The sequence below is a fragment of the Genypterus blacodes genome, unplaced genomic scaffold (assembly GCF_046128005.1).
Source record: "Genypterus blacodes isolate CSIRO-AG114 ecotype Tasmania unplaced genomic scaffold, CSIRO-AGI_Gbla_v1 ptg000054l_1, whole genome shotgun sequence".
Classification (NCBI taxonomy): domain Eukaryota; kingdom Metazoa; phylum Chordata; class Actinopteri; order Ophidiiformes; family Ophidiidae; genus Genypterus; species Genypterus blacodes.
The window spans coordinates 2,155,875-2,177,707 of record NW_027466866.1 but is presented as its reverse complement, the minus strand read 5'-3'; the positions used below and the strand labels follow the sequence as shown (position 1 = coordinate 2,177,707).

Sequence of the window (21,833 nt, the reverse complement as noted above, 5' to 3'; positions counted from 1 at the left end):
ACAGACAGACAGACAGACAGACAGACAGATAGATAGATAGATAGATAGATAGATAGATAGATAGATAGATAGATAGATAGATAGATAGATAGATAGATAAACAATGAGTCAACAATGCACTACCACACCATGTAAGTGTGTGTCATCGCCATCTAGTGCCAATTGTAAGCATGTGGGAAGTTTCTATCAAATGCTCTTTTGTTTGAGCACTACTGATTTGAGATGATTTACATGAACCAAAACACTGAATGACTATGTCACGCTTGATAGATTGGTTTTGGACTGATTTAAAGCTACTGTAATGACAGCATTATACTTTCCAGCCTCTGGTGGCTCTGGTTAGTACACTCAAGTCTCAGCCTAACTGACTGATGGCTGCGAGCAGCTGGCTGAACACGTGGGTCACTTCACCAGCTGCCCTGCCGCCATAAAGACGAGTATTGTTGATCATCGTGACATTAACATTAAGTCTGGCTTCTCCTTCTCTTCAATTCGGAATAAATTCTAGAAGTAGTGGTAGTGAGTAGAAGTACTGTACTAGTTAACTACCAATAACTTTACACGGTGTACTGCTTAACTGTGACCGGAACTGGAGATAAAAAATGTATTTTGGCGCCATTAGCTGGCAACTTCTGGACTAACGACTTACTATTTTTTCCAAATGTGTTTATCAATAGTTGATCGTGGACGCGTAGTAGCGTAATAAGCGCCGTCTTACACGTGTGGGCGTGGGTGTGTGTTTGTGTGTACGTGTGTGTGTATGCGTGTGTGTGAGTGTGAGTGAGGGTGAGTGAGGCAGAGAGAGAGGGAGGCGCGCGGGCACATTGTGCAAATGTCCCGCGTCGTGATTGGTGGATGAGGTCATGTGGGCGGAGCGGCGTGAACGCGCACAGAACGAAAGTAAGGAGCGCGTGTCCGGTCGCTCTGTCTTTCCTGTCCAATGTCCCAAGAAGTGTGAGCCACGTGCATGCAGCGCCGACCAGCTTCATTTCTCTCATTCTCGACATAAAAAATTCCCTCGTGTTTCAAGGAAACACACAACCAGAACCATGGTGAAGTTAGCGAAGGTAAGAGCGGACACGACACCGCAGCAATTACACTGTCTTTGTTAACGCTGTGTTTACGCGGTGAGGCCTTTTCGGGAGAAGAAGTTCCTGCGTGACGGCGAAGTGGCGTCGGGGGAGTTGGCCGGGTTCGCGTCCCGAGTCCGACGGGGTCTTATCTCTTCGGTTAAGTTAACAAGAACGCGTCTGTTTTTTAAAACGGCTCCGTTAAATATTTTTCCAAGTGTCGACACGCTACGTAATGGCGGGTGTGTGTGCGCGTTTGTTCTTTGCTCAGAATCAGCCATGTTTTGTCACTTGTGGTTGGCGTGCAGGCCTGCTAGCTCTACGAGCTCAGGCGGCGGCGAGTGATTCACTTGTGAATCAACTGACGCATCGTACACGTTTCACGGGCAATATCGGTATTAATATATGAAAAGGTAAAATATAAATCTGTGGCAATTACACGCGTGACGATGTGACGTTATGCATGCAATGCTAGCTAACTGTTGGGCTAGCATTATTAACGGTAGCAACACAGGTAGAAATCGGAGTGAGTTGACGGTAAAACTCGTGATCTGATGTTTGGAACTTGTATTACCGGGTGTTTCGGAGTGTGTCGAGCTTCTTGCGTGACCAATTATTGGCTAAATATTAGCTACGAGTCCTAATGTTAGCCAACATGCTACACAACCCTCTGACGAGCCGTGTTCCACGTGGGTCTGCGCCTGCTCCTTCGCGCACGAGGCGCAAACCTCCGCCCGCCGTCATCTTTACTCGTCTCTGCCGCCACATTAACTTCACTCCCTCTAAGGGGAAAATGGCCCGCTTATCCCACGTTTTACCTAATTTCTTACCGTGGAATTGGCGGTGACACTTTTATCGTGTTTTATCCACTAGTGTGTGCCTTTGCCGGTGTCTTCGTCTTGAGTTTGTGCGACCATCGAACGTCGTAGTACAATGTTGCGGGACCCCACGCGCGCATTTAAAGGGCTAAACTAACAAAGCAGGGTTGAATTAAACATTGCTATTTTAGGAAGAATGCTGATTAAGCTCGAGTTCTGCTGACTTGCCGAATAAAGTGAATTTGCTGAAACTGGAGCTGTGCATTTATTTGAGTTTTCTCCTTCGCCTTGCAGGCAGCAGCCAAGCAGGCAACCCAGAAGAAAAAGGCCCCCCCACCCCCGAAAGAAGTGGAGGAGTCCAGCGAGGAGGAGAGCAGTGAGGAGGAAGAGGTTTGTTCATTAAGTACTTCATGTTTCGTTCTTGTTAACCAAATAAATTTCTGTTGCATTTACATAAATTTCAATAAAGCTCTTTTAGATGTAATGCAGGTTGAACTCTTTAAGGTTGACATTATTCTTTCATGTTTTAATGTATTTCTGTTTTTCCTTTTTTTTATTGCAGGCTCCTCCCCCGAAGGTGGTGAAGAAAGCCACACCTGCCAAACCCACCCCTGCTAAAAATGGTACTAATGCCAAAAAAGCAGAAGTTGAGGAAGATGACGATGAGGGCGAATCTGGTAAGTAGTGAAATTAAGTCTTAATTATTGGTGCTTTTATGACAAAGTGCCGATTTGAGTCAGAGGTATCTCAAATAAAGTAAGAGCACTGACTCAGTGTGTTATTGTTTTATCAACTTACAGAGGAGGAGTCTGATGAGGAAGCACCCCCACCTAAGAAGACCCCCGCTAAAGCCACTCCAGCTAAAGCAGCACCAGCCAAAGCCACCCCAGCAAAGACTGAAGAGTCAGATGATGAAGAAGATGATGGTAGGTTTTGAATGGGTTGTGTTCCTGGCATTGTTAAAATTAAAATTTTGTGGCACTTGTGCATGATATTCTCTCATTAATAGAATTATGCATGCAACTAGCAAGTAAGTGAAATATCTGGACCTGGTGTCCAGTTTAGCCACTTGACTTGCTTGTTTTGTTTGGGTGTGCCAAATGTCCAATTAAGCAGTGTTTTGTTTTAAAGAGGTCACATTTCCAGACATCCTCCAGTTCTTGACTTACACGTGGTTGCTTAGTACCTGTGTATGTAATGTATGGAGGAAGAGCGAGTCCATGGATGTCTTCGGTACCGGTGTTTCTTGCGTACGCCGGCCCTATCCTCTTTTCATGGAACATTGAGTCTTTGCTACGTCCAGATGATCTGCAGATCTTCTAACAGCAATCAAGAAATCTTTTCATGGTTCTCGTGTTGTCTTCAGATGAGTCGGAAGAAGAGGCACCACCCCCCAAAAAAGCAGCCAAGCCAGCCAAGGCCCCAGTGAAGGCCAAGCCCGCTAAAGAAGAGTCCTCTGAGGATGAAGATGAGGAGTCAGAAGAAGAGGCCCCACCCCCCAAGAAGGCTGCCAAGCCAGCTGCCAAACCAGCAAAGGCCCAACCTGCTAAAGCATCATCTGATGATGAAGAGGATGATGACGATGAAGATGGTAAGATGATTTGGTCCTCTTGTAGCAGAGGTGGTGCATTACTTGACCAACTTGGATACAGTAACAATCGTGTATGATGATCAACAAGGGACTTAATACTGAATGTTTGTGATGTGACCTTGTTTGGATCTGATGCGTGTCACTAGGGGGCAGTACAGTCACTTTGTCACAGGGACTCTTACTTAACCACTTTGCCACTTGTGGCTTTCAGGCTCTGAGGAGGAGATGGACACCACACCTGCACCAGCAGCTGCCAAGACAAAGAAAGCAGGCATGGTGAAAGCCAAGGAAGAGTCAGAGGAGGAGGAGGAAGACGAAGAGGAAGATGAGGAGGAGGAGGAAGATGATGATGAAGAGGGTGAGTTAGTGTGGGGATACTGACAGAATGTTTTGTTAGATTGGGGGTTTGTGTGACCTATTCCTTTTAAGAATTTCATGTGACAAAATGGCTGTTGTGGAGCAGTTTAAGTAAAGAATTGTTCTGATGCTCCTTCTAGACCACCTGATAACTCGGCTGCATTAGCATCCTTATAGCACATCCCCCCAGATGTTAATTAGCTAATGTATTTGCGTAATTAGCACAGTACTTCAAACACAGAAGTACACCCCAGTGCCTCACCGCAAAATGGTGGTCTGAATCTAAGATGGCCTGTGAGTGTAACATCACCCAGTGTCTAAATGTGCCATAACTCTGCCATTAAAAACTTCTTAACCAACCCTAAACTGACTGAATTTTGAAATATTCAGTTCCCTTGTCATCTTGACTGCATGTGTACTGTCTGTTTATTTAAATAATAATGTACCCTGTTCTCCACAGCCTCCGCCACCCCTGGGAAGAGGAAGGCAGAGGGCAAAAAGGACACACCCCCTGCCAAGAAGGCAAAGTCAGAAGGAGAAGGTAAAGTCAAAGCACCGCCGCTCACCTTTGAACCTTCTGTGCTGTTATCATGATGACAACAAGGGACTTAATACTGATATGTGATGTCACCTTTAATGTTCTGAATCTGTTCATTAGAATTCATTAATTTCACACTTAAAGTAGACGTTAAAATTCACTGCCCCCTCTGTTGGTTTTTCAGGATTCTGTCTGTTCATTGGGAACTTGAACTCCAACAAGGACTTTGATGAGATCAAAACAGCCCTGAGGAAGTTCTTCTCCAAGAACAGTCTGGAAGTTGCAGATGTGCGATTGGGTGGATCCAAGTAAGTCATGAGATCAGATGGTGTTTGCTTGCTCTTTTATTGTTTTGCTGGCCTCTAGTGGTTGGCTTTGTCATCCTGCAGCACTAGTGAAGTCTTTTTATATGGTGTCATTGATGCACCTTGACCTCATTGTTAAGCATTTTTACTGCTGTAATTGACAATTTCCAGATTTAGTTAATTGCTTAATCAGACGTCCATCTCACACATTAGTAAAACTGACATGTTCTAGTTGCGGCATCTCTTTAAAATCCCTATAAGTTAAATACTTGCAGTTTTCATGCAGCTGCAGCACTTGACCAAAGGGAAGTGCGGATGCCTTATTTGCGTTTGTGTCATTAAACCTTTGCAGGAAATTTGGTTACGTGGAATTCTCAAGTGAGGAGGACATGATGAAGGCCCTGGAGCTCAGCGGCAAGAAGATCATGGGCCAGGAGGTGAAGCTGGACAGAGCCAGAAGCAAGGACAGCTCACAGGAGGGCAAGAAAGGTGAGGGCCGGGTTCTTTTGAGGATGGAGATGTCACAGATGAGTGGTGACTCTGCATTATCCAGTGGCCTCTGACCTGAACGTGCAACTGTTGGGCTCATCTGACTTGAACATTTTCCCTGCAGAGAGAGATGCCAGGACACTCTTTGTGAAGAACCTTCCATTCTCTGCCACAACTGAGGACCTGAAGGAAGTGTTTGAGGATGCAGTTGAAGTCAGGTTACCCCCAGGCCAGAACGGTTCCAACAGAGGGTGAGGCCCCATATGCTGCTGTGGTTACTTACCCTGTAGAAGTGTTTTGTTGTCAGCCATTTTCTCCCTAAAATTGATAACATGATTTTCTGTTTCAATCTCCCCCAACAGCATTGCTTACATAGAATTCAAAACTGAGGCCGAAGCAGAGAAGATGCTGGAGGAGGCTCAGGGAGCTGATGTGCAGGGGAGGTCCATCATCGTCGACTTTGTTGGAGACAAAAGCCAGAAGGGTGGCAAAGTGATGTGTGAGTGGAGTCAAATACTAAATCTGCACATTTTAAGGAATTGATGACTTCATCTGATGATTATACTGTTAAAATGATCAGGAGTATCTGGAAATGTGTATTTCAGGATGAAACTTAACCTGCAACATCTCAGTGGATCTCTTTAGATGTAGCACTGATCTACTGGCATCTGGGTCTCAATCTTATTATCTTTCTCTCTCAGCTGCAGCAGGAGGAGCCAGCAAAACTCTGGTGGTGAATAATCTGGCCTTCAGTGCCACAGAGGAAGCATTACAGGCCGCATTTGAGAAGGCTGTTGGTATAAGGATTCCACAGAGAGACGGTAGAGCTAAAGGGTAAGTGTGTGTGTGCGTGTCTTCCGTTTGTCCATCATGGCTTACTGGATTCCTGGCATAGCTGTTATTTCTTTAAAACATTAATGATGGAGGTCAAAGTGCTGATCCTTCTCACAAGCTCTTCTTGAATTTTCATGAGAATTGGAGGCAATGCTTAGTTAGAACAGCAAAACCAGCCGCTGCAGTAGTTGATGGCTGTGATGAGTTTTAAACTGCACTCATTTACAATTCAAAAGATGTGACAGTCTGGTGCAGGTTTAACTTCTGTAAAAGTATTAGGCTTACAGCTGTAATCACACTTCAGCTTGTGTTTCACTTCCTCACTTCTCTGACTTTTGTTCCTTATGGTCTAATATGCTGCCTTAAATCAGCTGTAGTAGATTAATTCACTTTTTTTATTATTTCCCCAGATTTGCTTTTGTAGAGTTTGAGAGCACAGATGACGCCAAGGACGCCCTGGAGAACCTGAACAACACAGAAATCGACGGCCGGGCAATAAGACTGGAGTACAGCCAGAGTGCCGGTGGCCGAGATGGCGGCGGAAGGGGAAACTCGGGTATGTTGTAGTTCTGAAGTCATCCACAGGACAGGCTGTCATCACACTCGTTGGTTGCCATGATGGGACGTGCAAGTTAAAGGGCCTTGATCCCTTGTTTCGCGCTCATACACGCCCAATGTGATGATACACTTGAATCTCCTGAATGTCTGTGATGCTCTCATGATAGTCAAGTCCTGATCTGGTCGCTGCTGTTGAACTCCCAGTGGCAGCACAGGACGTTGACTCTGATGTGAGATCCTCAAAGAAGCACAATGCTGAATTTGTCACCATTCTTCCCCTTTGAAACCAGGTCCAACAAAAACCCTGTTTGTCAAGGGCCTGTCAGAGGACACAACAGACGAGAGCTTGAGAGATTCCTTTGACGGAGCCGTCGGAGCCAGAATAGTGACAGACAGAGACACAGGATCATCCAAAGGGTAAAGATGCAATATGTCACCTATTCCCTCTGCCTGGCCGCTCTTCTCATGAGCTCCTCCCTGTCTATCAGTGACGGTGCACGGATTCGCACGAGAAGTAGAGTAAACTCGCAGTCAAACCGGCAGCTACCTAAGTGGGAGGTGCCCATGTCTGATGTGAAACAATCAATGAATCAAATGTGTTGAAGTTCAGTTTGCCAGTGCCCGTTACTCAACATCACTCTGGTTTTCTCCATCAGCTTCGGCTTTGTGGACTTTGACAATGAGGGTGACTGCAAGGCAGCCAAGGAGGCCATGGAGGATGGTGAGATCGACGGCAACAAGGTGACCCTAGACTACGCCAAACCCAAGGGTGAGGGCGGCTTCCGTGGTGGGCGCGGAGGCGGCGGCTTTGGTGGCGGCGGATTCGGAGGCCGTGGCGGTGGACGCGGAGGTGGCCGTGGCGGCTTCGGAGGCGGCCGTGGCGGTGGAGGACGTGGGCGCGGCGGATTCGGAGGCGGCCGTGGAGGTGGCGGCGGACGCGGAGGTGGACGTGGATTCGGAGGTAAGATGGGATGATGTCATGTCATTCATCACTTTGACCTGATCCAAACTCTGGTTACCAGGTGGAAGTGATGAATGGCTCCACGCTGGTAACAGTGTTGGTGCTGCTGGGTGCCAACTTGATGATGATACACTGATTCTTGCATTTTTACCCAAATTAAATGTTTTCTTCTCTCCCCAGGTGGAAGAGGAGGCGGAGGAGGATTTGGCAAACCACAGGGGAAGAAAATCAAGTTTGATGACTAAACCCCTTAGTCTGTTTTACTCTTTAAATGGACTCTGGTTTCATCCGTTTCAGAGCTTTTGGACATTCCAGAAAGCGTCATTGATATATATTTAACTGTAACGGGCATTTTAGCCCTTATTTAGACCCCTAAAACTTAACCCACCCGCCTGTGTCAGAATGGTACTCTGGACCTTCTTGGCTTGAGGGCTATCTGTGAGTTCTGAATGTCCCCCAAATGCAAGCCTGCACCCCTCACCCACATGACCTTTAGTTGTTTGTCTGAAGGAGTAAAACGGAACGGGTCTGGCAAACGTCTGCTGTGAAAAAGAAGATGCGCTCGTCTCTGTCAGAAATGTGTAAATTTAAGCAGTTTGTATGATTTCATTTTACCTTTTTGTAAAAAAAAAGACAGTTGTATCCTTGTGTTTGTTTTTTGATTTCAATTGTCATTTAGTTTGCTTTAGGTGCCAAGTTTTACTGTAATGTGCAAAGCATATTTCAATGGTAGGAAGCAAGTCAGAACTCAAATGAGTTGCGTGTTAGGAAGTTGGTGGAGACGTTTCTATGGTGGGGCACAGTCGATATCTTTAAGTCTATGAGGATAATTAAAGCCTCAACTTATTAACTGTAACATAAAAATATTTGTAATGTAATGACAAATTTTTCCCATCAGTTGACTTTCACGTGATTGAATAAAACCTTGTAGGTGGTGATTTTTAAATGTCTATCTTCATTGTGTGAATGAAAACTGGTGGACCAACCTGCAGGAGTTCACAAAGCAGGGGAATGTGTTCTATTTGTCCACTTGGTGGCAGTATTCAGCCAGCCTGATTGTAGTGGCCAAGGAATTGTTCTCAGAATTGTTAACGCCAAGCCACAGTGTCATAGTGTTAAACATTAACTACTTCAAACAACATTGGAGATGTACAAAGAAAATGGAAACATTTCTCTGGGTGGTAACTTGTTCTTTTTGTTGAGCATGTGAGTCATTCCCTGTATTATCCCCAAATACAGGGACATTAGTAGATTTCATGATATGTAAGGATGAAACATGTAACAAAGGGCAATGTTATCATGCAGGAAGCATGTACGCAAAAAGCGAAAGCCCTGAGTTGTCCTGCTGGGTGGAGCTTTGGTCACTGGCAACCACACAGGTCACACTGGTGTGAAATTTACTCCTGCCACCTGAAGAGAGCTTTGTTTTTCCCTGTGCCCGCTCAGGAAGCACTGATGATGGGGCCACTGAATGTCTCTGTTTAGGTTTGTGTCAGACCTGGTCATGTTTCTGCCTGGAGCTCCAGTCCTTCCGCTGCTGTGAATGCTCCGTCTGTTGCAATGCTTCAGTTCATTTTAAGAGAGGTGAAGGAAATGAAAGAGGATGCGGTTTGATTTTCTATATTAGGAACGGAGGACGGTGTTTGAGCGGATTCAGCAAAGTGACCAAAGCACAAGACGCACAAAGCTGTTTCTAATAAAGCTGGAAGCAGAGTCAATAGGGCATTGTGCTGAAGAGAGCAGGAGAGAGACTGACACTTGGTTTGACTCATTAGCTTAGTGCCTGGTGTGTAACAGGCCCTCTTAAATGGGAGTATGGAGCTTAGAGTACTCCTCACAATGGACCTTTGTCACGTACGTGTTGTCCAGTAGCACAGATGTACTGTCCAGTTGCTTTACCCTTGTCTCCAGTGTGATTACAGTCCCGGATTACACACCCAATATCTGCTGACTGGACAAAAGAGAATGTGGGATCATAGGACATGTACCTTTATCCTGATGTACTTTCTTCCAGCAATAGTAGAGTTTAGCTTGTACTCATGTCTGAAATGGCTCATACTCATATTAGCGTGACTTTTTCATCAGCGATTCCTCTGACGAGTGCTGTTTCTTTGTCTTCTTCCTCTGTGGGCAGCTTCATTATTTGTCAGGGGGAGGAGTCTTTCTACACAAACACTTGTGTGGGTTATCAGTAACTGTGCAGATGGAAAAATATCGCAATCACAATCTTCAGCGCCCATAAACTAGCACTCGTACCCGGTTTGGTGAACTGAAAGTGAAGTCAGACAATATCCTTGCGAAATGTGACGGTTGAACTTTTTTGAACGACAGACGCGTGGTGAAAGAATGTGGTTTGATGATTGCATGTCTCGGTAGCAGAATCGTGACAATACAAAGTCTGGAATGATAATCCATATAATATTGCCACATACTTTTCTCAGACTCGCATTTTTAGATTTTTGTCTTTATCAAAAAACATCAACAACATTTCTGCTCAATATTGTAGCCAATCAAAACAATTAACACATAAGAATAAGGTTTTCACTGTGAATGTTTCTGCAAATAGATTTTCAGTATTGTAGTGACAACCATTGATACCAGTGGCTGTTAGAATGTCAAGCATGGAAGTGGTGCAATATATGTGTGTTTGTGTGTTTAATAAATGAGATTTTCTCGTGTTGCTTTGCAGGCTTCAGTCGGAGGAATGTTTTTAATTTTAGCCCGAGCAGCAACATTCCCACCTTAAGCTATGCCAATGAGGGTGCTGCAGTGGCCTTTGAAGAAAATAGAGGCCTTGTGTGAAAGCCTCTGGTCCCTCACAGACGGCCCGGTGAACCAGCTGACATCAAACGCTTCCCCAATTAGTGTCGACAAACACACCGGCTCCCGGTCTCCAGTCGAGTGGGAAGAAGGCACAGAGATGAGGGGATCATCTGCATACAGTGGCATATCAGCACGGGGGTGGGACGTTTACACTGGATGATAGTGAGTTTTGACTAGTGGCTGATATGTTTGAGAGACAAGGCAAATGTTTTTTGAGGCCTTTTTAAGAACCCGTGGTAAAGAAACACTCAGCTTGACTGCAGACAGTTCTAACCACAACTTTATGGTGCAGAAAAGAGAAGAGATGCGTCTGCTGACCACCGACGACCTTCCTTCATCGCTTGTGCACATCCTGTGTCAGGGGGGTTTTTTTTGTGGTTCCTCACCACCAGCAGTGAGTTTTTGCGGAAGTGGGACTCGTTTATGAATCACTCTCACGCGCTGCTTTACACGCTAATACAAAGACTTTAGAGTTCTGACTGCAGTGTGCATTCGTTTAGGCAGCAGTTGCAGTGACAGAGGGGAGGCAAAGACATACTGGGCAAAGAAAGAGAGATTGGTTGGTTTGTTGTAGAAAACAACATATGACACCTCATAAATGATCAACCAAATGTAATGTCCTTCAACATTTCAAGGGTGTCAGGACATTCTCTCTTGCGTGTCAAGTTTCTTTAGAAGAGGATTGTCCTTCCTCTTGAATGAATCTGAATGGATTACTGAAGCTCAATAACGAAATTGCTCCCCTTTGTCGTACTCTCTTTTGTTTCTTTTGCTAAGAATAGTTTCTACAATGCAAAACAAGACGTGAAACGAAAAGCTGAGTAAGCAAATAGTTCAGTGTGTTCTCGCTCTGTCAGGCCATACGAAGCTAATCACCGAGTTCTAGAGTCCCAAACAAGTCCCAGAGATAAATGCTGATCTGATCCTACTCTGTGTCGTGTACAGTACATGCTGTGTTTCACAAACAAGACACAACAGATAAACCTTTATTAGATTCTTCTCTGGCTCCATCCACATGTGTTGGTGAGCATCTTTCGTGGCCTTTATGTAGCTGCCTCACGTGAAAGAGAATATAGATGAGATCCAGTTTCTGAACTGGCTTTGTTGTCTCTGTGAACAACAGCATGAATGTATTTTAAGTATGTCACAATGGTGTTGTTTGTCTTTTTTGGACCAACTTAAAGTGAAAAACAGTATCGTTACTGTTAACTGATAGGATTACTCGCCACTTAAGCTCTGTGAAAAAAATGACATATAATGCTGGGAACGATTAATATAAACAATGTGAAAGGACAGAAAGTACAAGCGTAAATACTGAACCTGAAAAACAGAAAATACACAATCTTGACTTAATTTGCTGAAGATTGAATGAACACCAATTATGCTGATGTGATGCTTCATTGTATAGTGGAGTAACTGATACTCACATGTCAACACTGGACACTATTGTTGAGTGACCTGATGTAGATTTTCACATTGATCTTTGCTGCCGATAAGACCAGAAAAAACATAAAACACACAAATGTAGGACAAACTATTCACGGAAAAATGTATTGAGGTGATTTTAGACATTTATTTAGAAACATCCTATATACATTTCAATTTTTACACGTATTTACATCAGCAACATATAGTTATCACCCACTACACCCACAATGTACAGATTTATAATCATTCAACACTCCATTATGATCATTTAAGTTAAATAAACAACAACCCCTGTTTGCCCTCTTTAGTTGCAGGGCTGTTAAGTTAACATGGCATGTACTCGTACCAACAGTAGTTCTTCTTTCACAGTGTCACTGTAAACCCTTTCACCAAAGTCACGTCAAGTATATCAGCACATTCAGAACCATGGACGACGTCAAGTACGTCTAACAAAAGTAGTCACGAGTCAAGATTTCAGTCACCAGTTTGTGTCGTCGGAGTAGAAGTCCAAATCAAGTCAGTCACATTCTACATGAACAGTGCAAAGACCTCTACAATCAAAGAGAAACTATTTAAATCTTACTTTAGGAGCATGTAGTGTACCCACACACCTTCCAGGCAATGGTATCCTGGATACAGTTAAAGAAGTGGAAAATTCTCACCAATAAGTGGCTGTGAAATAAAAGACGAAGAGACCTTTGGACCAAATCACTGAGGTAGAGACATAAGCTTCTTTCTCTAGTTTGACACCATCTGAAGCCAAACTTGTCCAGGTGAGGGCGAGATGTATAAGACTCGGTATACAAAGCCAAAATAGTAACGCACGTTTTGGTACTGCAGTTTGTGCAAATGCATCAGGATCCCCCAGGCCTCTAGGGGGGGGGGACCACGAATACAAACTGTCCCTAGTCCCACATGAAATAAACTCTAGAGGAGGGGACGAAGAAACACATTAATTGCAACTGTATTCTTGTATTTGACAGTTTGCAGTGAATTCACATTAAAGGGTTTGTTGTCATTGGTGACTCAGTGTGACAAACCGCAGGAACATCCAAGCCTAATAAAATGGTCTCTGTGTGTCAGTATGTTCACACACACACAGACACACACACACAATACTCTGCCTATACTGCATGTAAGGCTCACATGTGAAGTAATAAGCCTCGTCCACGTACTACAGAAAGGATAAGGAGATGAGGGTCAGAGTACAATAATGTCCATTTATACTGATTTTGATCTATGGTGTTTACGTGAAATCAAATTGTATAAACATGCGTGTAAAATGTACTGTATGTAATGGCGTGTGACAACATATCATCTCACTTGGATCAAAAGACTGTTACTGCAGAGAAAGTAACACCGACTGATGCAGCGGCTCAATCTTTGGTTGTTGTTGTCGTCTCAGAATCTGCCTGTTGACAATAGGAGTCCTTCAAACAGCCAATATAAATACCTAAGTCTAACTCTGCATAAGTTATAACTGCTGCAGACGCTCTTCAGTAACATCAGCATCACGCCGCTGAAATACCAAATTCAAATAAGGTGTGGTTCCACTCTGCACCAAGTCAGGAAGAGGAACATTTTCATTTTTTTGCATTTGGCTCTCATGCATAAACTGTCTGTTACTCTCCAGCCCATTGTTCGTGCAGTTATTAAATTAGTGTTTCTGCTATAAGATCTCTGTTTTCTGTGAGCAAACCAAGTCGCTGTTGACCAGATTCCACATGTGCATGAGGTCCGACGGGAGCAGCTTGTGCACCACCAGCATGTTCTTAAAGAAACAAGGTTCATGGTTCAACTTGCTCTTCTTATTTTTCACCAAGCCAAACGTCTTAAAGGCGTTGTGTTTGATGGGCGTAACCTGGAGCACCTCTAGACACATGCCCAAGAAGACGTCGTCGATGGGATAGAGCTCCAAGGTTTCCGACACCCAGTGTAGCCTCTTCACCAGGGTCCCGTCCATCAGGAACCCGCCTCCGCCTGCGTAAGGAGGGTAGTGTGTCTTCTCGTACAGAGCCTGGGGGATGTAGTACTTGTTCTCTTTTTTACGAATGGGCTTCGCTTTGAAGATCACGTCGCCTACAAACAGGTTCTTAACATGGCCGACGCCTTGTAGATACTCCAAGATGTTTTCCACGCTGACGAAGACGTCGTCGTCCCCCTTGAAGACGTAGCGCACTTTGGGGCAGTAGGTGTCGAACCATTTAAGGAAGTGCGTCTCCTTGAGTGTGAGGTTAAAGAAACTATCCATGAAGTCCCACTCCAGAATATCACCGTAGATGTAGTCCTCGTAGTCCAGCAGCTTCTGGTGGTTCGCCTTCTCCACTTGGTTGGAAGGTTTGCCGAGGAGGAAGAGGGTCTTTATCCTCTTGCCGTCCACCACCTGTTCTTTGCCCCAGGTTTTTCGGATCACCTCCCTGCGGTCATGCTGGGTGGCCACAGATTTGACCACCATGAGCAGATAAATCTCCCCCGCACACTTCTCCGGGTGATTCGCGATCATCGGAAAGTAACGGCAGTGTCTGTAAAGCATGAACTGCTTGAAGTTGTCCTCCAGGCCTTTGAACCACTCCTGGCCTGTGAGGTTGAGGTTGGCGCTGCAGTTGGAGCTGGTCACGTCCCAGCTCCTGGGGCTGAAATCCGTAGAGATGCGGGGTTGCTGCGTCGTGGCCAGAGCCCCTGGAACCAGCTGGGCGTTACCGGCCTTCCAGAAGCTTTTCATCCACAAGAAGCTGCCTCTTTTCAGGGAGGTCGCTTCCGCCGCTCCCTCGGAGGCGTCCATGCGAGCATGCCTCTCGATTTGAAAGGGAGCCCCCATGCTGATGGTCCCTCTTTGGACCACAGTCAGCGCCACCACTGCCAGGAAGAACATGACACTGACCCGCTTGTACACCCTGCAGCGATCCCTGTTGTTCAGCCTGAGGGACAACAAAGATCACAGCTGTCAGTCACAGTTAGGGCCTATTTAAGTGAACGAATCAAATAGCTTCTCTTGCTCCAGTATTTGAGTTTCCCTGTTTTCTTCTAATCCTGAACTTGTGTTTTACTTATTACTACTACTACTAGTTACGTTTTATTCCCCGTATGGTATTTTGTTGACTTCCCCTGTGTTTTGTGCCTCCCTGTTGTCATTTAGGTGTCATTCTGTCTCCCTGCACCTCAGTCGTCCTCCGTGCCCTCCATCTGGCACCGTTTTCTATCGTGGCCCATATCATAACATGAACAACATTTAAATAACCCAGAGGCATGTTCACCTAAAGAAAGGGCAGCCTGTCCCTTTGTTGACTGTATATCAGGGGTTTGTGTGCTGCCAGTCAAACAGACAATAAGGGCAGATTGCTGTCTGTCTCTACACACACACACACACACACACACACGCGCAGGGAAGTGAGTCAGGATCTTTACTTTCAATGTTCAATTTGAAAATGTTAACTTGTATTGGCGTACAAATACATTTCCCGCGCTGTTTGATGCATATTTGTGTTTATTTCTGACTTTTCCCCGACAAAGATCAGAAGGTTTCGACCGCACTTATCAGTTTGTTTCATTTCAGTAGAGACACTTCTGGAGGAAAAATGCGGAATGCGCCGGGAGACTAAAAGTGCCTGTGAGTTACGTTGAGTTCTCTCCCGTTTCCATCATGTCATGCCAGGGCTCGTATACAGACCCGCAGACCCCGGGGGACACTCCCCCGTGTGGGGCCCCTGAAGGAGAGGACGTGTTTCCCCACATAATCACAGACATGGAAGAGGGAGCGAGGGAGGGAGACATCTCTTATTGTAAAAAAAAAAACAAAAAAAGGGAGACAGAAACAGTGTGTGTGTGTGTGGGAAGCAGTAGTCGAGTGGGTAGAGCTCCTTAAGAACCGGAGGGTTGCCGGTTCGAGTCCCTGCCGAGGTGCCCCTGAGCAAGGCACCGAACCCTCAATTGCTCCCCCCTCTGCGAAGGGTGGTAATGTAATGTAAGTCGCTTTGGATAAAAGCGTCTGCCAAATGATCGTAATGTAATGTAATGTGATGTGTGCGTGAGCAGTGCATCCATCCACGCCTCAAATCAAGAATAAGATAAAACAACAATTTGAGAGACCGTTTTATGCGTCAAAACATACAAAAGTCAAGTCAAACTGTTAAAATTGCGTAAGATAAAGACGACCCAAACCTTAACAACCTTAATAATAATAAGAAATATACAGTAGATTAACGCTACTTACATTTTGCTCATGTTTGATTTAACCGATCTCCGTGACAGTAAACCAATCAAAGTGTTCGATAGATGATGAACAGATATTCCTTTCCGTCCCGGGAGCCGGTTGGAAGTGACTCTTGGGAGGCTGTGATGATTCTCTCGCCCGGTGCAGGAGCGCGTTAGGCGGGGAGGGATGATCAACTGAGGAGGCTTCGGGGGCGGCGGCGGGTTTTAAAGGGGGCGGCCGCCCGACATGGTTACGCACGAGGCGGATATAAGGATGAAGCGCGTCACTGAGATAAATAATCCAAACGTCCCCTGACTCGAGTTAAGAATGAGATATGAACAATGAAAGTAGGAAGAGTAGATTCAGTTTTCTTCTGTTTGTTTTGTGACTTACATTCCTGAACATGTTCCCTCCTTCTAACTATCAACCGACACACTGAACACACCAATCTGATCACTGATTCATTATTCCAAGCTATTTAGAGGAAGCAGATAGATAATTTAATTGGTTTTGCTGCTCACCACAAGCACCAAACTCTTGTAATACTCTGAAATAATAATGAAATAAAGTTTGAACATCTATTATGATGGGGAAAACATAAAAGGAGATCAGTTTATCCTCATGTGGAGCTGCAACTAATTACAAATTAACCTCTAACATCGTCTCAGGTAAAAGCCAGATAAAATGACGTAAAACAGCAGATCAGAGAAGAATAAATCATATCAACACAATGTATTTCAACAATGAAGGTCAAACATGCACCTGTTAGATTTATATAACCTAAGCTAGTTAACATTGACCTTGAGGTCAGTGTTGACCTTATTAGTCATTAGTCAAGTATTAGTTAAACTTATTCGGTTGCCTGGACTGAATAACTGTACAGAATGCTCCTGACGTAAGCAGCCGGGCCTTGGAGTTAATGATCTGTCTCCGAGCAAACCACGGCTTTATCAGCTCCATAGCCATTGTGTGACTAAAGATTTGAAACATCTGAGCATCTGGGAAAGGGACGGTGAGCTGAGTTTTGTGCGAGAGTGTGCAAAGGGAGGCCTTTACGTTATACGAATGTTGCTTCTACTAGAGAGACAGACTCTAAAGTGATGCGTCCACTCTGCACCGTCTTAACAGGAATGAAGACGGATTGCCGGTCACATTGCACAGAGCTCTGGTGTCACCACAACCGCTCTTAACCCCCTCGCTGTGGCAAACTGAGCTCTTCCGCCTCTTTACGGGCCGGGGGAAAGAACAACAAAATGTCTCCGTACGCGCTTCAAAACAGGAATTTTTCAATCTGAACGCAGCTGTGATCCAGGATCCCTCCTTCCTCTCCTTCTCTCCCCGTTTCCTGCATCTAACCAGCCATCCTTCACAGGGCCATGTGCATCCTGTTGCCTGCCGCTGGTGTTTTTTCCCGTTGCTCTCTCTCTCTCTCTCTCTCTCTCTCTCTATCTCTCTCTCCCTCTCTCTCTCCCTCTCTCTCTCTCTCTCCCTCCGTCACTGCTGCACTGTGGTGGACTGACATATTCTCTCGCACAAAAGAACAATACATCTGAAATAAAGTCCTGGAATGGAGAACAGCATCTCCAGATGTAATGAATGATTATGTAAGATGTGTTTCTCCTTAGGCCACTTGTCACTTTGACCCCTCCAGTGCTAAGATACATGAGAGCCAGTTTGCTGGGAATAAAGGGAGAAATTAGTCATCTTAACCCACCCACACATGCCACTCGAGTCCACATGCTGCTCTGTTCAAAGTCTCCTTTTCACCTCTGAAGGCACCTCAAGCAAGAATGAGGAAGTGAATGTGAGCTGGGGGATGAAGGACGAGGAAGGTGTAATAGAATATACCAAATATTATTAAGATTATCACTTTGCTACTGTGGCGTGTGAATTTTCCCGTTGTGGGACGAAAAAAGGATTATCTTATCATTTAAGATAATCAATAATCAGCCTCATGGATTGAGGCTGGCAACCAACATGTTGTGACGTAAACAGTGTAAACAAGCTGCATGCCTCACTCCAAAACACTTCACAATACAGATTGATTAGTTTCTGATCATTTACACAGTTTTGTCATTTCATTAAGATTTTTTTTATGTTGGTACGTTTTACGTGTTTAAGTTTAGGTTAAGAAATGTTTGATTTTCGAGGAAATAGATGATCACTTTGTATTTAAATCCATTGTCAGATTGAGGAGGGGGGCCGTTTCCGAGTGTGTTTAGGGACCTGAGAACGAGAGCGCCGGCCCTGCACCACCTTTCACCCCAAGGAAGTTGGTGCTAATCTTTTGTTGGCATACCTGAGGGACTCTGGAATGGATTACTTGGAATGGTCCGTCTGACATGTCAGCTATCTTCCAGGAACCGCCGAGCCAGCCGCAGACATTTCATGCGTCCCCCTCCTCCGGGTGCATGTGGGGCCTGGTGTGGCAGCTCCTCAGTCACTGAGAAAGAATTTAGTGTGTAGGAAAAAGAAGAAAAACATGGCTGGAGGGGGATCTTTTCCTTCTTTGTTCACGTCCCCTCCCTCTTTTCCATCCAGCCGTCAACGAAAGATGTCGGCCTCTGAAAAGAACAAAGGAGACGTGAAGAGATGGGAGAGCCTTGCATGCTCCAGTCAGCTGTGGCTACAGGTAAACACCTGCCCCACCTCCCACCACCTAAAGGCAACTGTGGCTTTAGTAAACAGCTCTGAGGCTCCTCACTTGAGTATCTCTATTTTAATGCAAATGGTAACTGCCAAGTCATTGTGATAGAACAAAACCCAGACGTGAAACAAAACCAAAACCTTGTGTCTTTCCATCAGATAAGCACTTGGAAGGCTCATTAATCTGGAGTTAGCAGAAAGGCTGAGAGGAAGGCGAGCAGCGTGGTGCAGCTTGTCATCTATGCCAGAGTGATTCATCTTTTATCTCCTTCCTGCTCGAGAAAACGTCAACTTCAGACGGGCCGTCTTTAACCACGGAGCCCCACAATGCATCCAACCTGCAGCTGGGAATGTACACAGCGATACAGTGCAGCGGCATTCATGTAAAAGGTTAATGGATAGTTTGTGGGGGCATTCCTGAGAAGGTCACAGATGTAAAAGGTGAATTCCAAATAAGCTCAAGCCTTTGTGTTATTGGGGCTCTCCCCTCTGTCAATACAGAAGATAAACACACCTTTGTTTCAGTGCATTTAACCAAAAACTACCAAAAAAAAGAAAAGAAAAGAAAGTCAACAAAGCAGCGGTGATGATGTATCAGTTTTTCAAAGGTCTGCTGGGGAGGAAACAGGAGGTGCAGGAGACAGACTGAGACTGAGGGGCTGTCTGCTTTGCTCGGCGTCGCCTTTTATCAGAGCACGGGGCTGTCTGCTGATAAACGCATCAGAAAGAGGTGCCAGTGATCCTCAGGACACTAAGAGGGGCAGAGGAGCAGAGGGGCAGAGAGGAAGAGGACGTCCCCTGTAGTTGCACACTTGAAGGCTTCAAGCGAAACTTATTTTTGCGTTCATACTTGGTTGGGTGTTGAGAACATGTTGCAGTGCAGATGAGCTGCACAGGTGGAGAGGTTGTAGCGTTATTGGGCAACAACCAAACCCCAAGCACGCACATCATAAGTTCTCAGGTAACTATATTTACTATTAGTGTTTACTGGGAAATGAAACCAGGTGGGAAAGTCAAAGTCATCACCCACAGCTACTTCCCTGACTTTCCATTTCAATTGATCTCTTGCGCAATCCCTACAATCTCTCACCCTCGAGGAGATGATCGACATCTGCCATCAGCTGAGTCACGCCGCTGTGTGTTTAGCAGATAAAGATGCGGACTCTTAAACGCTCCAGATTTGTCTAATGGGGTGAAGATAAAGCAGGAAGGAGCAGGAAACAGAACCAGCTGATACGATAAGAAGGATCCTTCCCGCCTAATGTGAATCATTAACACCTCCACATGTTGATAAATCCATCTTATGCTGATTTGTTCGCCTCGCAATGCGGTTTAGCCGGAGCCTTATGAAACCCTGGAGGGCCGGGGCTCATGGAAAAGCTCTGGGCCCTCTTAGTCTTTTGTCCCACTTGTTTTTTTGGGTGTTTTGATAGTAAGCAGCTTCCTCTTTGTCGCGGTCACAGCTGCACCGTCCCGACCGTGGCTCCGGCTTCAGGGTTACGCGGCCACCTGGCTGCCGGTGCGTCACGCTGTCATGTGCGGCCTGTTTCCTCGCATTGTGCTGCTTCTGCTGGCTCACTGTTAATCGGCAAAACACGACGGGGGGAGGTTGAATACGAGGTGCCGAGCCAAAACTAGCTGTTATGATTCCTGCTTTATTTCCTCATTTAACCGGCGAATAGCAGACGACTGTGTGTGTGTTGATTAACTACAGCCAAGGTTAACTACAGTGAGGAGTTATGAGCTTCAATCAGTCACTTCAAATGAGTGATTGCTCTGATAATATTGGATAAAATGTGACACCAGCAGCTTATCAGTAAAGGAGTGGAACCTGTTGCGTTAGATGTTCTGTCTTATCAGCGCTCCTATTGTCAACACGTATCAAAAAAATGCTCTTGATGAGTGAGACTTTGATGATGTGGGTGTTTTTACCATAGAGTGGGATTGGAAGCACAAAGGCAACAATGGCAGTTAATGAGGGAAAATGATTCATACTGATTTGCATTTTTCATTTTGTCAGAACCGATACAGGTGAGATGACTAAGCTCCTATACTCCTGTTTGATGCAATAGGGTGCGGTATTCATTCTGAAACTGGCAGAGGGACGCCATCGATGACTCAAGGTATGTGTTGAACTCCAAGTCAGAGCCTGGCTGTGTGGATTCATGTTGAAGACAGAGGAAGAGGAGGAGAGACATTCAGGAGCAAGCGAACACAGTGTTGGACGGCTATTGTCTGACCTCATATTATGTTACAGAAGAGGTCTGTTCTGAAGGTGAAGAAAAAAAACGCACAGCCACAATCCTGCACATTGTTCCCCTCCTCCTCCTCCTCTTCCTCCTCCTCCTCCTGCTGCTGCTGCTGCGACTCCCCCTCTCTCTCCCTCTCCGCTAATGCCGATCTGCTGCCATCTCTGCGGCCCTGACCCTGATCGCAACCTCGGGGGGGATGAGGTTACAGGAAGCTGGATGCTCCTGGGGAGATAGAGCGACTCTATGGTGACAGCTCCTTCTGCACCTCCTCTCTGAGTGGCTGCTGCCTGGAGGAGAGCAGACAGGATGGGGGGGGGGGGGGGGAGTAGTAAGAAGTAGAACTGTGTTGTAAAAGTAGAACTAGAAGGCAAAGAGTGATGATTCAGACTCCGAGTGAAATTTTGTCCATTGGAATTCTGATACGTCCCAATGACAACTATTTTATTGACCCCATGTTTAAGTTTTAAGGTGCAAAAATGTAATTTATAGACACTGAGACACGTCTATCCTGAAAAGAAGCTTGGAATCAGAATCAGAGCTCTGTATTGTTCTAGATCCAAAAAAGTTGCAGTTATTTTTGGCAATTTCCCTTTACTGTGGATCTGACACAGCAGTAAGAGCACACACACACACACAAACACACACACGTGCACACACACATTGTAACTATGCGGCCCTGTCAGCAGGTCAGTCATTTCTGCCCAAGGTAAACAAAGAGCTCAAGACAGTGGAACAGTGGAACAGTGGGGGTGACAAGAGCCAACAACAGCAAAGTCACACTTCATCATCAGATTTCCTCATCGTATTCATCACCGGGAGCCTCGTTGCTCGTGTCTGTGCGGAGGATCTGTCACCGCCTGGAGATAGCGTTGTCGACATGAGTTGGGTAGAATAACACAATTTTTCCATCATCTCAACCTTGCAGGGAAGCAGCGCTCTTTCCCCCCAACAATTCAATCTGTGGCGTGGCA

The 21,833-nt window shown here is 45.4% G+C and overlaps 2 protein-coding genes and 3 non-coding genes across 6 annotated transcripts; 4 read left to right on the top strand and 1 right to left on the bottom strand.

The window, feature by feature from the left end:
- Window positions 1–911: 911 nt before the first annotated feature.
- ncl (nucleolin) lies at window positions 912–8,467 on the top strand. 2 transcript variants are annotated; one of them, XM_076151265.1, is made up of 16 exons: window positions 912–1,067; window positions 2,183–2,278; window positions 2,451–2,565; window positions 2,689–2,814; window positions 3,255–3,479; window positions 3,691–3,837; window positions 4,297–4,377; window positions 4,559–4,682; window positions 5,032–5,168; window positions 5,293–5,419; window positions 5,531–5,667; window positions 5,870–6,002; window positions 6,413–6,558; window positions 6,851–6,977; window positions 7,217–7,521; window positions 7,702–8,467. In XM_076151265.1, exons 1-16 carry the CDS (start codon window positions 1,050–1,052, stop codon window positions 7,764–7,766), a joined length of 2,109 nt encoding a protein of 702 aa, XP_076007380.1. In that variant the 5' UTR covers window positions 912–1,049; the 3' UTR covers window positions 7,767–8,467. The 2 variants fall into 2 exon arrangements, with proteins under 2 accessions (XP_076007380.1, XP_076007381.1); XM_076151266.1 differs by lacking the exon at window positions 3,255–3,479.
- On the top strand, window positions 3,039–3,173 carry LOC143001692 (small nucleolar RNA SNORA57). The gene has a single exon (XR_012963714.1). It is a non-coding gene; the product is annotated as a small nucleolar RNA SNORA57 (small nucleolar RNA).
- LOC143001691 (small nucleolar RNA SNORD82) lies at window positions 3,546–3,617 on the top strand. The gene has a single exon (XR_012963713.1). It is a non-coding gene; the product is annotated as a small nucleolar RNA SNORD82 (small nucleolar RNA).
- LOC143001690 (small nucleolar RNA SNORA75) lies at window positions 7,018–7,144 on the top strand. The gene has a single exon (XR_012963712.1). It is a non-coding gene; the product is annotated as a small nucleolar RNA SNORA75 (small nucleolar RNA).
- Window positions 8,468–12,088: 3,621 nt separating the features above from the next.
- b3gnt7 (UDP-GlcNAc:betaGal beta-1,3-N-acetylglucosaminyltransferase 7) lies at window positions 12,089–16,147 on the bottom strand. Its single transcript, XM_076151419.1, has 2 exons — window positions 15,983–16,147; window positions 12,089–14,690 (listed from the first exon to the last, which is right to left on the bottom strand). Exons 1-2 carry the CDS (start codon window positions 15,991–15,993, stop codon window positions 13,442–13,444), a joined length of 1,260 nt encoding a protein of 419 aa, XP_076007534.1. The 5' UTR covers window positions 15,994–16,147; the 3' UTR covers window positions 12,089–13,441.
- Between the last annotated feature and the right edge of the window lie 5,686 nt (window positions 16,148–21,833).